The sequence below is a fragment of the Colletotrichum karsti genome (genome assembly GCF_011947395.1).
Source record: "Colletotrichum karsti strain CkLH20 chromosome Unknown Scaffold41, whole genome shotgun sequence".
Taxonomy (NCBI): domain Eukaryota; kingdom Fungi; phylum Ascomycota; class Sordariomycetes; order Glomerellales; family Glomerellaceae; genus Colletotrichum; species Colletotrichum karsti.
The window spans coordinates 131,950-148,075 of NW_024065941.1; the positions used below are offsets into that span (position 1 = coordinate 131,950).

General features: G+C 52.0%; 4 protein-coding genes across 4 annotated transcripts; 2 read left to right on the forward strand and 2 right to left on the reverse strand.

Annotated features, from left to right (window-relative positions):
* Positions 1-655: 655 nt before the first annotated feature.
* On the reverse strand, positions 656-2,047 carry CkaCkLH20_10529 (calx-beta domain protein; the record flags this gene model as incomplete). Its single annotated transcript, XM_038893243.1, has 1 exon — positions 656-2,047. One exon carries the CDS (start codon positions 2,045-2,047, stop codon positions 656-658), a length of 1,392 nt encoding a protein of 463 aa, XP_038741358.1.
* Positions 2,048-5,367: 3,320 nt separating this feature from the next.
* Positions 5,368-5,580, forward strand: CkaCkLH20_10530 (uncharacterized protein; the record flags this gene model as incomplete). The annotated part of the gene is made up of 1 exon (XM_038893244.1): positions 5,368-5,580. The coding sequence occupies one exon, from the start codon at positions 5,368-5,370 to the stop codon at positions 5,578-5,580; it is 213 nt and encodes a 70-aa protein (XP_038741359.1).
* Positions 5,581-6,103: 523 nt separating this feature from the next.
* CkaCkLH20_10531 (putative protein lysine methyltransferase) lies at positions 6,104-10,501 on the reverse strand (the record flags this gene model as incomplete). The annotated part of the gene is made up of 3 exons (XM_038893245.1): positions 6,104-7,409; positions 9,176-10,403; positions 10,468-10,501. 3 exons carry the CDS (start codon positions 10,499-10,501, stop codon positions 6,104-6,106), a joined length of 2,568 nt encoding a protein of 855 aa, XP_038741360.1.
* Positions 10,502-12,997: 2,496 nt separating this feature from the next.
* On the forward strand, positions 12,998-15,346 carry CkaCkLH20_10532 (uncharacterized protein; the record flags this gene model as incomplete). The annotated part of the gene is made up of 6 exons (XM_038893246.1): positions 12,998-13,942; positions 14,001-14,247; positions 14,313-14,393; positions 14,449-14,604; positions 14,659-14,724; positions 14,784-15,346. 6 exons carry the CDS (start codon positions 12,998-13,000, stop codon positions 15,344-15,346), a joined length of 2,058 nt encoding a protein of 685 aa, XP_038741361.1.
* Between the last annotated feature and the right edge of the window lie 780 nt (positions 15,347-16,126).

The window sequence follows — 16,126 nt, forward strand, 5'->3', positions numbered from 1 at the left end:
GGAGACTTCATACAACTAAGCCTGGAAGAGTTGTCAGATGACGCATACGAGGAGCAGCAGGCACAGAGGTACCATAGGGAAAGGCTTTCACGCCTGAAGGAAGTTGAGCCTCCAGTCACTCTTAAACAGGGATCAATCTTAGTAAGTCGACCTTGTTGTGAAGACTGCTGTGGCTTTCTTCGGCGTGTCAACCTGGAGCTTGGATTAGACCTCAAGCTACACCACTCCTGCACTGATTCTCAGTGTAGCTTGTGTTCGAAGCCGGGTTCCTTCAAGCAGCTGTAGCACGCAATAGTTGATTGAGAGGACGAATCTGTGTATGCTAGTATTATACGACGTAAGTTGAGAATGACACCGGTTGAGTTATAAGGTTTATTCCATTGGCGGTGCTCTGTTGCCGAACGATAGTAGTTGGGTTGATCTCAGGAACTTGATTTTCAAGATAGCTTGGTAGGCTTTTCGATACTCCCAAAGAGCAGTGCTGAAAGTTTTGACGACCATTACAACGACGATGGCTACGGGCTTAGAAGTTATATGCTGTCAGTTGAGTCTCAATGGGCGCTGAAGACTCATCGCGAGACGTTACGGCTGATCTGACCACATCCTAGTCATCTTTATCGTGTTTTCCAATCCAAGGTTCTAAGCTAGGCTACATTTAAGAAGTCTTGGTGCCAAGCACTTGAATACTCTGTATCAGGGGCACCGCGTTTGCCTGCGTGACCCGGAATCGAATGCGCGTAGTCTCTATCGTGGCGTTGAGCCTGTCGATGCGCTTGTAGCCGAGAGACGTACCGTTGACAACTGTCTCGAAGGCGTCTTCAACCATGTAGTCGATTGCGTATCCACCAACTCGCTGGCCCAGGGCGATATGCTCCTGCACAATGAAGGCGTCGACACGAGACTTGCAGCCCAGATCAATCTCCACCCAACCGGTGCGCTCCTCGTCGTTCATGGTCCAGTATGTATCGGTCGAGTTGCTCAAGACGTTTTGAGGACCAAACGTGGAGTTGTCTCCGCCTCGAACGCTGCTGGCTGTGACTTCCGAGTCGGCAGTAACCAACCTCCGGTCCAGGAAGGCTTCTCTAAGACGCTTGAACTCCATCAGGGCAACGTTATCCTCTTCCGTCATCCGTCCCGTCGTATCCGGCGGCACGTCAAGCAAAAGGCTCACGCTTTGCCCCACGGACTTCAGGTACATATCCATGAGCTGCTGTCCCGTTTTGGGCTGTTCATTGGCGTGCCAGAACCAACCGGTCCGGACTCGGGCGTCGGCCTCAGCTGGGGTCCAGTACAGCCCGTCGCGCAAGCCCGTTTGTAGCTCCGCCTCGCCGAGACGCTCCTGGTCCTGCGTTCGGCTGATTGTGTGCCAGTTCGTGGGCACCGTGACGCCGTCTTCGTTGCCCACCCAGCGGGCGTCAACCCCTTGGTGTCCCCACATGATGGCTGATGGCTGATGTTCGCGGATGATGTCGCGGAAGCCTGCCCAGTCGAACGTTTGAACGGTGCTGGAGCCGCTGGCGCCATCGAGCCAGATCTCGAAGAGCGAGACGGGACTACCATCCGGTAGGGTCATGGTCACCAGCTCTGTCAGCTGGCGACGGTAGAGGTCGTTGTAGTCGCCGGTGCTGTTGTCGCCAAAGATCTGCGGCTCGTCATAGATGGTCCCGTTAAGCAAAGGCTTCGGCATGGCTGGGTCGCGGTGGATGTCCCATGGCGACAAATACACGCCGAACTTGAGGTTGTATTTCTTGGCTGAGACGGCAGCCATGCGGACGACGTCAGCGTCTAGTCCGGCAGCCGTGCGGTTTTTGGCCCAGCCGCCGTTGGCGATCTTGTACGTGGTGGTGGAGCTGTTCCAAAGCACCATTCCATCGTGGTGCTTTGCTGTGAGGATCATGCCCGACATTCCCGCGTCGGCGAACGACTTCGCCCACTGGTCTGTGTCCAACGCCGTTGGGTTGAAGACGTCGGGCGGCTGCTGGCTCCTGCCCCATTCCTCATCGGTGAAGGTATTGGGGCCGAAGTGGATGAAGGCGTAGTACTCCATCCGATGCCAATCGAGCTGACGCTGCACCGGAGTACGCAGATAGGCGTCAGGAGCCGCTTGAGCATTGACTGAACTGGTGATCAGGAAGATGCATGTTGCCAAAAGCAGTGTCCCGCGACGAAGAGACCCGGTCCTTGGACCAGCTCTTCCAATTGTTGGAAAGATCTCTGAAAATACGCCCAAAGTCATGGTATCTCGATCGCTATGACGCGAAACAGGTGACCACCACGATCTTGTCTGATCTGTTGAGATTGTTTTGAGGCCGGATAGTTCTGAATCATGCTTGACAACTGAGTTCTACCGACTCAGCGATCGATTTATCCTCCTTAGCCGAGCTTATGAGTATGGCGGAAAATTTCCCCTCATTACCCCGGATTCCCCCTCATTTTGATTCATTTCAGAAAAGAAATGCTGCTCAATAGTCAATACAACGTAATGACGTCGGCTGGCACTGATTGAGGAACCGAGGATTGTGACGCTGTCCCTCATTTTCGCGCCCGACAAGCGGGGTATGCTCGGTAGAATGAATCGCGACGACGCCGTGTTGTTGATGTTTCCGAACTTTATGATCAAGGGAACGGAAGGCCCTCGTCGGATGCCCTATGCATACTGGCCTTATCTCTTTTAAAAGATTTGGACTTGTGGGCGGGCGGCGGGGAGTTCAGGCAGGTGCAGTCTCTGCATAGCCATGCCTGGTTGGAGACTGGGCGGGACGACTCGAGACGTGTTTATAAACGCGACGCCAAGAAATTAAAGGGGCAATAAGGACGAAGACGTGCAAGAGGGATGGTTTGATCGGGGCGGGCGGCGGATTGAAGTAGTCATAGACGGCCGGCCGTACGGCGGAGAAGCGGCAACGATGCCGCCGCGTCGACCGGGGTCCCGGCCTTGATGGACCGGCCCCGGTCTCATTGCTCTATCTTTGGGAGAGCGGACTGAGTCTGGAATTCTCCGATGAACATGGTCGTACGTTTGGCTCGATGATCGTGGTTTGCTCATACTAGAATGTGTGAAAGTTTAATGGGTTCAGCTGGTACCCAGCCGCGTATGACATGGCTGTGCGAGTGCCAAGCTGTCATCCACAACACTGAACGTTTTTCAGCCCTCAATCGCTATGAAATGAGGGTACAGATCTGAGTTAAGCTAAGAACTTGGCTTTCATTTACTCACGACCGTCGGGATTCTTGAAGCAGCATAGCTCAAGATACTCTTCATTTCTTCAAGTAGGGTATGTTTCATTGTGTTTGGGAATCTTTCCAAGCCACTGTTACTGGAGTTATGGACTTTTCACCCCACAACGACTTACTACGCCCATAGATACACAAAGTTCTCACTTTGAATCGGCAGAGCACACCCTATACTCTATCGCTCTAATATCTTGCCAAAATTGAATGATTAACTAGTTCAAGCTGGACATGTCGGCGTGACCGATGGATAATTCCATCTCTGTTTTCCTTGAAGAATATCTACGATCATTCCACTCTCAGTTTAGATTTTAACTTCTGATATCACTCGCGGCCATTGCTACGCATCCATGGACGTTGTTTGGTGCATGAGGCAATAGCTAGTTAGAAAGTAGATAGTATGATACACACGCCCGCTCAATAAGCCGATTAGCCGGACATGATATGACCGGACAACAAGATCAAGCAGGCATGCCTCAACTAAGCCGTGGCTGAATTCCCGGGTGTATCCAGAGTTGAAGAAGGTCTGGACCTCTACGCGGAACCACATCTCTCCTTGCGACTCAGCCACAGAAACGTTTGGAAGCCTCAAAGTTCGACTCTGCAACTCACAATCAGGGCAATACGAGAACTGGTTTGAACTTTAACCACAGTCCCCAGTCGAGGCCAAGACAGATTTCATCTCCGCCGCTTATCCATGGCCCGCGCTCACCCAATTCCGGAAAAGAGCGAAGAGGGTACCTCCGTACAACAAAAGGCTTGCCCCTTTAGTTCCACGGAGACGTCCTGTATCGACTTCTTCGGCTATGAACTCTAGCGATGGAAAGCGCCCTTCGTAAAAGGCGCTTCAGCGAGGCAACGTCCGCTGCTTCAGTCAACGGTCACTTTAAGGGCTGATAAATCATGATTCATCTAAGCCGCCGAGCTTCTCATTCCCGCGGAGGCCTCGAGTATGGCGGTGTACCATGTCGATAGACTGAGTACAGCCCATACCAAGAAAACACCAAGACCTGTTATTGAACCTTGTTCTGGCAAATTATTGCCGAGCGTTACTTCCCTTTGATCGTTTAACAGAGTTCAACTACATCCTCCATCGACAACTCCATCCCTGATCAGTGCTTACCGAATTAGGCAATTATCGATACCAGCAAAACATCTCACTGGCCCAGACCTCTGTTCTTGTCAGCCGGACTTATGGGCTGTTCCGCGAAACAAACGCACATATATTTTCAGGCTGTTAACTCGCAGTAATTGCACGATTTTACACAGACCACTGTTTCGATAGTTGTCGACAATACAAACCTTAATAGTTGTAGTGTGGTCAGCAACTCCAGATGGTAGCCGTATATCCGCCATGCAACCAATAGGCAGCCCTCCGAGACACGTGGGATGGTGCGCTTGTCGCGTCTAGTTTCATCGCTCTCGTTCTGGAAGACTTCTGGAACGAAGCCGCTTACGAGGCCCAGCTCGTTTGCCCCAAGTCTGGGGCTGGAAAAGTCTAAAAAAGGGAGCCCTTCAAACCGAACCCAAAACATCAGACGAATGTGATGAGATGCATGGCTACCAGACCCTGGTGTGCCCCGGTTCAAGGCCCGTCAAAACTACTGCTCCTGACTCAGGCTATCCGCGTAGCTTGAAACGGAGGGCTATGGTACGAGGTTGTTATGAAGTAGTAGACATGGTGCAGAATAGGGCGGTGAATTGCCTGATTGGGCCAGTATTCGCAACTAGAACCGGCCACTTTTATAGTCGTACGCTTGTAATAGTCGAGGTTTGACTCGCGAATCTTCCCGGACGAGGGCCTCGCGTGCCATGCGATGATCATGCGGGTCAACCCCATGAAGGGGGCGGATCATTCCCGCTGGGCAGGACGAGACGAGACGAGGGAGTTTACCCAGCTGTTTGGATCGAACATGCCAACCCGTCTGGGCAGTTCCGTCTCATGAGATGGCACGGGTCGATCACTAGTGTCATGTTCTGCTCGTTCATCAGTATATAATGCTCAATGATCCTCTGTCCTGAGTTCGAGTTGTTCCTCATCGTCAGCAACATCAGCCTCCATTCACTCAGCTTTTGCAAATAATACACTCTCCTTTTCTCCGGTAGAAAAACCCACCAACTCTCACTAAAGCCAAAATGCGTGTCTCAACCATCCTCTTCACTCTCTTCGCCACTTTGGCCGTCGCAGCTCCCGCTCCCGACCTGGCCTCTGTTGATGAGGCCGCTCTCTGGGCCCGCGACGGCGCGCCTGCTGGAACCTGTTCCAAGGGCGGCGATAAGGGCGAGAGCTGCTCTGCCCTCAAGTGCCAGAGCAACTCCAAGTCCGGACGTGGCGGCGGTGTAAGTTGACAATTTTGTAGCCGCATAACATGGTTTTTACTGACACCTATTCTTCATAGGTCTGCTGCTGCAACTAAGCGAATCGAGCCCCCGACTCACGATGTTGGAGACGTCCAGGTTATCGGGAACGCGGGCCATCTTCTTTTTCTTTCTTTCAACGGCGATGTTTAGCGGATACGAGATTTTTTAGATCAACTATAGAAGCGCTCAATAGAGTTTGTCGGGACTCGTCCCAAGGTTGAGCAACATTAAGCCTCCCGCGAATACTGTTCGCATGCTGTGATGGTGAACTCAGTCGACGTAGACTTTCTTGGTACAAACCATCCGAAGCACCTTCAGACGACCGCGCGATGAACTCTGCAGAGGTTGACGACACAGAATCAGAATGCAGATTTCGCGGCTCTTTGCATCAAACAGGCATGAGGCGAGTGATACCGTGGCGTATCTTGTCCCTGAGGCTGGCAACCACGCATAAGGAACGACTCATGGCTCCAAACAAATTCGTGTATTCATGAATCAGACCCAACAGTCATTACAGCTCCTGACACCTCTTGCACCCACAATCAAACCCCCAATTCCTCCTCAACGTCGCCATCCTCTTCTCCCTCGACATATCTTTCTCCTCCCCGCCCAAGTACGTGATATTAATCTCATCCCCCGACCGCATATCCCCAGCAGCCCTGAACTCCCAAACTCTCCCCTCCCTCCTCTTCTCAACATTCGGCGCGCATGAGTGGTTGAAAAAGCTAGCCCCGGGCCAGCACCCGTACCCGAAAAACTCGGACCCCTCGTCCTCTAACGACCGAATGCCAAACGAGTTGTGGCTGTCGCGCGATGAGAGCAGCTGCAGCGTTTCCGGTGTGAGGAGAGAGAGTAGAGGCAGCGGGAGCACCGCGAGCATGTGCAGGTAACTCCTCGTGAAGGCGCGCAGGTTGTCGGCGTTGCTATACGGGGTGGAGTCCACCGCCAGAGAGAGCAGGTTCTCCCACCTCCGCAGGCTGTTGTACCGCGCGACGAGACCGCCGACGCAGAAGCCCATGACGTCCGGCTGGATCGGCTGCTGGAGCGCCTTCAGGATGGCTCTGCGGTGTTGTTTCGTGATCGGTCCGCCGTTGAGCTCGGCCATCCTCGCGGTCCGGATCAACTCCGCCTGCGCCTCGGTCTCCTCCCACGCCCGTGCGATTTCTTCCTCCGTGGGGCGTGGCAGGTCGAGCTCGACCATGTCGTTGTCCTCCTTGCTCCTCTTCTTCACGAGCTTCTCAACCTCGGTCCACGCCTGAACACCCACGTCGCCGGTTTCCTGCTTCCACTTCGCCTGGCATTCTCTCGAGCAAAAGGCGAACCCCACGGGGTCCCGTATGCTCATGTCCCTGCCGTAGTCGTACGCGAAGCACTGTCCGCAGACCTCGCGCCTGTACTCGCGCAGGAGGACCGAGACGGTAAGGTCATCGGCGCGCCAGAGCAGGGTGCCGGCGGGGATGTCCCGCGTGGCAAAGACGGCCCGGCCGGCCGTCGGGGTATCTCGGACCTCGAAGAGATGAGAGACGGGGGCGCCGGGAAGCACCGTTTTCGATTGGTCGTCCGGGCTTGTCGACAGCGACGGGGCGGACGAGGCCGAAGAAGGACGGGAGGCGCTTGATGCTGGGTAGCTGGTCAGTGAGGCGGCGATGTCACTTTCGGCGGCGGGGTCCATGGTGAGGGATTGCAGGTCGTGAGTGAGTGACATGACGGCGTCGGTTTTGGCGAGTTCTAACGTGAGTGAGTGTAGGTTAGCCGCGGACGCCGGCGAGGTGGCGCTGTCGGTTTCGATGTGATCCATGGTGAAGATGAGTGAGTGGCTGAAGTTTGTGAGTGAGTTGACTCTGGTTCACCGGGTGGCTCAGGCACTGAGATGAGATGCAATTGACTTGTCGCTAGGGCCTCGGTAAGTTGAGTGAGTGAGTGAGTGTCTGTGGTCAATTCAGGCCTCGTTCGGAGCCCGGTAGCACTGATGATGCAAAGTAGCAAGTCAGGTATGCGAAGTGAATGTGTGTTGGTCAGCTCTGTAAGTCACGTATACTACTGCCGGTTATGATACGTTGAATGAATAGCATGCTGTAGGTCTTCGGTGAGTGAGATAATAAGATGAGAAAGGAGGTTAAAGGAGAAAGGATGAGGTAGGTGGCCGCTGGAATGAACCTCTTTAAAAAATGTCGTGGCAACGTGGGTGGACCAGACCCTGAGATTGGGTGGGCCAGGCCATCCAGACCCTTTAGATTAACGATGAGTCTGGACTAGCGTGGGGCGATGGAGATAAGCGAGAAGCTTGGGGATTAGGAAATTTTCCTCCGGACATGAAAAGAGTAATGTTTTTGGAAGGTGGGAAAATCCATCGATGCAAATCAAGAAGCGGTGAAGCAGTTAGAGGCAGATCGGATCGGACAACGCGCGCCAATGAAATTCGTAGGCAATAGTAACACACATACCGCGGTTTTCAACAGAGAACCAGTGGCACAAAAGCAGTAAAAAACCAACGATTCAAACAGCCAAATAACTCTATTCGCAATACACAAACCATTAACACCAGAGCTCTCAAAAGGAACGAACACTGACTTGCACAACAGTACCAGCCACTCAGATGACAGAGGATCATCTTGACAGTTCAGCATGGGCTCAAAAAGCAAAAACATACAACACCAGGTATTCGCTGGTCGTCACCGACCCAACTACTAATCCGGCCCTCACTGGCTTATCTATGGGAGAGCGGACGGGATCCCGAGTTCTCCAGTGGGTATGGTCGTATGTGCTAAATCACACATTCTGAGAGGCCTATGTAACGCAAGTGTGCGCCTAACGCAACAACACGAGAGCCCAGCAGACCACAAACCCAACCTTACCCATTGAACAGTGGAAGAGAACACATATTTAGCTTTTGACATTTTAGAACACGTATAACAACGAGTCGGAGACTGAAATCAAAGGGTCCTCAACAGGCCCGATGACTCTTCACACCTTGAAGGAGATATGTGTTCGCCCCCTGATTTCCCCACCTATTGCGGCTCCCGTATTGTTCAGTATGAATCTGACGCGCTGTCACGCATGCTGATCATCGGACGCAGAATCATCAGAACGACGCCGCTTCAACGCGTGCTGCAGCCAATGATTCAAGTTGCCCAAGACTCCCTGTGGATCATTCCGATATTCGAGCAGGAATCCCTGAATGGAAGCAGGACTGGAAGTCGATGGTAGTATCTTCCTGCCAAAATCGTCTCCATTTCTCCTAACCTGTCAAGTATTGGGCCCTAATAATGACACAGCTGAAGTTTGGTTATTCTTTACCACCAAAGTTATTCCGAAGGGGATAGTTGGCGGCCTTGTTTACTTAACTCTGGTCACAGGCCACCCACTTTCTCAACTCTTTGACACTCTCAATGTTTTTCAAGGTCCTCATTCAGTGTAAGGTCATATGCCTATTCCAAGGTTGAATATGGATACGATTTATCTATGAAAAAAAGTGAATCTGCCTGTCAGGGGCTGTTTTTGTTTTGAGAACCAACTCGACTTTTGAATCATAAGATGCTTGGCAACTGAGCGCTCCCGTGAAAATGCTCATACAATTTCATACCTCCCCGTGTGAGACAGCGTGAACCTCCACATCCCCCTGACCATACTCTTCACCGTCAGTCTCTGTCGTCCCGATATGAACTTCTCGTCGTCGTCGACTTGATTATCCGGCTTGTCGCAGTCCTCCACAACCCACGAGACGCTCATGCTACGCATCTCCGGCCTCGGTATGGACTCCAGGACCATTTGAAACGGCGTCAGAACCTTGCTCTTCTCGTCAAGATTATTCTCTGTGTCAAATACGGCACGCCAGTTGGTTTGTTCTTTCCTAACTCCCTCGCCTTTGTATCCATGCATAGCCCACGCAGTCAACGAAGCAGGAGCAAATATCAGGCGGGATTGGACGTTCCAGCCTTCGGGAAGTTTTGGTATGTCATCATCTGGCAGAACGGTCATCGCCTCGGCCGTGGCCGTCATTATGAAAGCTACCCCCATCATCTCGCTATGGCTGGAGTTTTTGTGTCTACCCGAGACATCGGTCGGCTCAGCTTTGGGTTTTGATCGCGCAGGATCAGTTACCTGCCTTTCGGAAGATTCTTGGATGTCGTCCATCGGGTCCGGGTCCTCTATGTTGGGTATGTGCCCATCAGCGACCACTTCTCCCTTCTTTTTTGCCGAGTAGCTCTCAAGCTCCGCTTCGCGTTTTTTTATTTCGCCCTCGAGGGTCCATACCCACAAACCGCCTTCATTCATGACTCTGTCAATGATCCAGTCCTGATAGTACCCCCCGTCAGGGTTCGGATCAAGAGAGAACATTCCTCCTCGATTCTCGAGTGCGAGTCCATGCGGCAGCTGGTCGACCGTCTCTATCATGCCATCGTCCGCCGAACTTTCGTGCCTGTTCCACTTCCAGTGGGAAGTTGAGTTGAGGATTGAATTGGCTACTTGATCCTCGCCCTGTGAAATCAAAGCCTGGATGATTTCAAACAGGAGGTGCGTAGTAGCAAGTCTGATGGTATTCGGGGATGAACGTAAAGGACCTTTGGCCGCATGAAGTCGCTGCCAAGATTCGGCATACTTTGTCTTGAGCAGACTCAAGTCCACAAAGCTTCCTCTCCTCCAGAGAAGGCCCGGAAAGGCGAGCCCGTTCTCCGAAAGATGCGTAACAGCGGCAACATTGTCCATGGCTAGTCGTCCGAACGGGTTCCAGCTCGTTGCCGTCGCTAAATGCATATTGCGCGTGAGCTCATGCATCCATGTAAATTCAGCACCGCCGGGTGGTAAGAACTCTGATAAAACATTAGCAAACCCGTACGATATCATCATTTGAGATGGAACTTCGACTAAACATACCCAAGGCGTTCTTCGTTCCCGGCTGTTGATACATTTGTGGAACCAGCAATGAAAAGTCCGCGTTGGCTAATGAAAGTGCCAAGATACATGCAGCCAGACTTTCCTGCGTCTTTTCGAGCTCGTATGTGTCCAGACGAAGGTGGTACCCGCACATGTTGGCAACAATAGCCAATTTGTCTGCCGCTCTTAGTAGTTGGCGTAACTTCAGGTACGTCAAGGCAACTGCAGCATTGCATGTTCTCCTGCGCTTTAAGTTGTTAATGAGAACCGTCCACGAGTGTTCTGGTTCTTCGGGGTGGAAGAAAAAAATCCTGCTCAGAGTCGTCTTGTTGTCTGCGTTTTCGAGAGTTTGCTGTGCTTTTTCCTTCCGACTCAATGTACGACCGTTGGCCGGTTTTCTTCTGCTGGCGGGTTCAGGCGCAAGGAATTTTCCGATCAGTGGTGCACATATTCGGAAACACCTTTGAACGACGTCAAGTCGAACTGCCAACTCGCTTTGAGATAGTTCGTGGCATACCAACAGCCAGCCGCGGGTATTGATGTCTTTCGCTCGAGGGAAGAGTAGGAGCATTTTGCCACTGGATGCAAACGCTTCTTGAAGAACCCATGCGCGCGTATTCCACCTGTCATTGGCGATTCTGGTGACCGCCTCACATATTACCTTGAGGTCAACTGTGCGGCAGTTGGTGAACGCGGCTCTCCCCCAGCGAAAGGTGAATTGGTGGGCCATTCGATGTTCATAAGCCAACAGCAATGACTCGAGGTGTTTCTGCTGCAGTTCGGCCTGGAAAAGTCCGATGGACATACTTGCGCGCACGTATACGTGGTCCATGGCCTGGATGGCGAGTTCCTTCTCTCGCGGGTTGTCCTGCTCGATGCACTCCTATCGTGTAAACAAGAGAGTTAGTGAGCACCCTTGCGTCATGAGTTAGGAGTTCATGGAGGGCATTGGGCTACAAGCACCCACGAAACGGGTGCGTGGCCACGTACCTGGTCAATCCAGATCATTCGAAGCCCATTCTCTCGGGCAAAGGCCACAACTCGGTCAATCGTGTTTCTCGATGCTCGCACTTTTCTGACCGTCCCATTCTCTTCCATTACCTCATAAGGCTCGTCGTTGGGATTATCGCTTGTCTCGCTCGACCAGCAGTAAGACACGGCGACAAAATGGTCACATTTGGAAGACCATTCTGCGTCTGGCTGATGCACTCGCCTGATCCGAAACTTGGTGACGGGTCCCTCGTTGGGGAAGAGAGGTATGTTACAGCATTCTCTGCACGAACGCTCGCGGACGTGGACGCATGGGTTATCAAATTGGTGAAGTTCCGCCTCACGCTCCACGGCTCTTTCCTTGTTTCGATTGTACATGTGTTGATAACACATATGACCAGCCGGCGGCCTGGATCTTCTGCTGCAAGGTCGGCATTGCCCGTGGACCAGAGCATCTCTGGGAACGTTTGTCGCCAATGTCGTGTCTTCCTGCTCCAATTCGGAATTCCCGCCGCTGTCGTCGAAAGTTAGAAAACGTAGGCTTTCGGCCCATTTCAGTGCATGCTCTCGCATCATCGGGCTGCTCAGGATTTTCGAAACATTCTGCATCAAACGGGGTTGTGACTTGGGCGCCGCCTGTGCCTGATCGCCTGGTTGAAGCTCATGCGTGTCGTCAAACATCTTGATGGATTGAGGTCGGCGATTAGTTCACCACATGCAGCGGGCAACTGATTTGAAACAGATATTCCGGATGAGTATTCCTGGTTATTTCGAAATCAAGAATTCGAGCTGTTGTCGTGGTTCGTAGTACTAAACGCGCTCTACTTGAAGGATGACGCAAGCAAGAAAGATTTCGCAAAAGTGAGGCGGAACTGGGCATCAAAAATACTGAGGCGTTCAGAATTGGCAGGAGTGAAAAACGGCCCACTATTTTGTAAATTCGAATTGCATTTATTGTCATTTCGACAGCAGTGACACGACACGGTCTCATGCAATGATGAAGCAGGCTGTGTAGTGACTATTCCCGAGAACAGCCATCTCATTGGAACTCTATGACGGGCTGCCACAGCCTGTCTTGATTCTGCATTAGCGCTTACCTGTTATAGGCGCCAATGAGAACCGTTTGAGCTCTAGGAAAGTTTTGACACGGCACAGAAATGATACGATCAGGCATTAATCCCTTGTCTTCAAGGATAACTCTGTGAAACGGCCTGTCTGCCTCGTGCTGCCTAACTTGTATTCCATTGAGGCTTATTCACATACCCATATTTTCGGTCTCGTACTTTCAGTGTCCGCTTTTCACCCACGACCCGGCTGTTGTAGACACAAACGTGTAGTCTACTTCTCCCTCAGTTTTGAATGTTGACGTCTGGTTTTCCCCCATTGCCACAAACTCTTTCTTATCTTGGATCTCTCTCTCGCTTGCAAGAAGCTTCGCTGCAACGGACCCTTTGGGAAAATGCAATCTATCTCACAGTTATTGGCAACATTTGAAATGCCTCCGCCACTGCTGCCGTCTCATATTGTTGATCCACTCATAATGCCCACGGATGACGATATCACCGAGACTTCCAGCAGCAGTGATGATAATCCCGAAGAGCCCAGCAAGGAGAAGGAACCCATCCAAGTTGGAATGACCTCCCTGACCAAGGATCTCTACAGGGACGACTACCGGCAGCCCTGGCAGGAGTGGGCGCCCGAGGACATAGGTATCAACTCCAAATCGACGCCCGCTTCACTCAAGTTTGCCCTCATCGTGCGGCGTGAGAAGCAGAACGGCGACACTGAGGAGCCCGTTCTAGCTCTGCACTCCGTCGCCGTGCAGAGCCCTCTTATCAAAACGCAGCTGGATCCGGTATTCGCTGGCTACAGAGGTATCAACACGAAGCTGAAGAAACTCGAGTTCCGAGCCCCCTTCCGCGAGTTCTTCTACAGATGGAGCGAGTTCATCCAAGCCGAGCCAAAAACCCAGAGCGACGAGCAAGAGAACATCGGGCATGACCACTACAAGCTCCTTTTCGACATCATATCTACCGAAGTCCAGCCGCATATCGAGCAGGCGGGAGACTTGCTTAGCAACAACGTGATCTCGTTTGATTACGTCTGGGCACTTTTTGAGCCGGGCACCGAGGTCTACTCCCACGTCGATGGACATGACCGCTTGTATCTCCTCAACGGGGGAACTTATCAAGAGCTACCAGGCGGCGTCAAGATCTTCAATCTTTCTTGCCGTTACATTGACACCGACGGAGACACCTTCGGCTACCGTACAACATCACTAGCGATTGGAGAGTTTGAGAATGTGCAGCCAATATCGGAGCTGAATGTGCTCCCGAGCCATTTGAAGCCGGACATTGAAAGTATTCGGAGTCGGCTCGAAGAGAGAGGACGCAAATTTGCAGCATTGAAGGGCTTTCATTACAAGTCGTACTCGGGCGCTTACGACTTGCATCGGCCTTCTTACGGAGCCCCGCGCAAACAATACGTGAGTTTTGCAACGATTATCCGTTCCCTGAAAGAATACCTCTAACTTTGGCCCAAAGGTTGCCGATGGAAGAATTGTGGTCGACTGTAGCTCATTCCTCAAATACAACGGCGGACCGCTCGGCCAGCTCGATCCACTTGATCAACCAGTCACTTCGGAACACCTGAGTCGCTTGAGCCTGCTTACCGGTATTGACGACAGTGACGAAGAAGCCGACATGTTCTTGCCACCGCCTATTCGAATGATGCAGCAAAGAGCGAGGCAAATGCGGCAGAGGTTCAACTCACTCCGGACGCAGTCAAAGGGTCTGCTTCCCACGCTTTTGTGACTTCCACATTGGACGGAGCAAACAGCTGACACACTGTGACAGTTTCCGAGTCTCTATTTAAGGAGCACTATCCGCTGTGTAGTCCGGTAGTAAAGGGGTTCTGCCTCAAGATTAAAGATTGGGGTCAGTACCGCTGCAGTCGCTGTCCAATATTTCTTGAAATCTTACCTTGACCTAGTTCACTTCGACGTCGACCTTGTCAAGGACATTGTCTGGGATGACGGTGCTTTCGAACAGCTCGTTCTGCCGCACGACTACAAGCGCGTCATATGGGCATTTGTTGAAGCGCAGATGTCCAATGTCGACGACTTTGATGACATCATTGGAGGGAAAGGTAATCTTCTTTCTTTGTACTGCAGGGCTAAGATCTGACTATTATAAATCGTAGGAAAGGGCATCATCATGCTCCTTAGCGGCGAACCTGGAACTGGGAAAACGCTCACGTCCGAGTCGGGTTAGTATTGACAGTCACCACTCCTTGGGTCTCATACTTACATGGTCCGCTCCAACTAGTCTCCGAGGCCATGAAGAAGCCCCTGTACAGCATGAGCGCAGGCGAGTTGGGGCATGGTGCGGACGAGGTTGAACAAAACCTGCGTCGCGTTCTCGAGCTCTCGACCAAGTGGGGTGCGGTGCTGCTTCTGGACGAGTGCGACGTCTTCCTCGAAAAGCGCTCCACCTCGGACCTGCACAGGAACAAGCTCGTCTCGGTATTCCTACGCCTATTGGAATACTACCAGGGCGTCATGTTCCTCACAACCAACCGGGCATCGTCGTTTGACCCGGCATTTGAGTCCCGCATTCACCTCACCATTCACTTTCCCAACCTTGACTTCCCAAGCAGGCTGCATATTTGGAAGATATTCATCAACCCCAGCTCAGGAAGAAGCTGCAGCGTCTCGGAAGTGGAGCTGGAGTCGCTCGCAAAGGCCGAGCTTAACGGCCGGCAGATCAAGAATGTGGTAAAGACGGCGCGGCTGCTGGCTGCAAGGGACAAAACGCCTCTGTCACTTGATCATATCGAAACGGTGATGAGGGTTAAACGAGGAGATCCCGCACGCTTTGCAGATGCTTGAAGCGCCGAACATATCACAGCCACGGTTTTGAGAGATGTTCTACGGATTCTTTCAATAACCATCAACATCGTTTTTCATTTCTCGGTGGTAGTTTAGATAGGGTTGGTATCGTCGGAGCGGCAAGAGACGCGTGCGATACTATTTGGCAGCTAGCACCCAGCCCGCGGTTCCTAATCTCGGCCACCAGCTATATATTCTGAATCCAAAACGTATAAGCAACGGTGGAGAGATCGTGGGATATTCAGCAAGACCAGAGAGGGCTGTTCTAGCGACGTTGCCACCGGGCTGTAATCCCCTCATAGGCTTGACCATTAGCTGAAAGAGGATATCTTAGGTTGTATAATGACTTCGGATACTTTTAGTCACTTGCCGAAGAATACATACTTGCGGCAGCAGACTTAGGCAGTACATTTGTCACTCCATAATGGTAGTCAGGAGAACCCTTGGCTACATCACGGATTTATGTGCGTGAAGAATCGACCGTCTGCAGATCCCCTCACCTGGAAAAGAGATGAATTGGTGCATCCTGGCAACGAGCGTCTGCGCCCTGTACATTGGCATGAAGTGACGTGACACAGCTGCAGAACCACCTGCCAGCTACCTAGTGGAAAAACCGAACTGATTCACCGCATAGCAGTTCTCCTATAGGTCGTAGAGAACAAGGTCTCTGTCCATACTCTTGTTGTGGCTATTGCCCGCCGTAGACTCATACGGCGAAATCTCAAATCAAGCAGTCCATACTCTTGTTACTAGTTTGAGATGGTCGAGATGTTAAAGTTG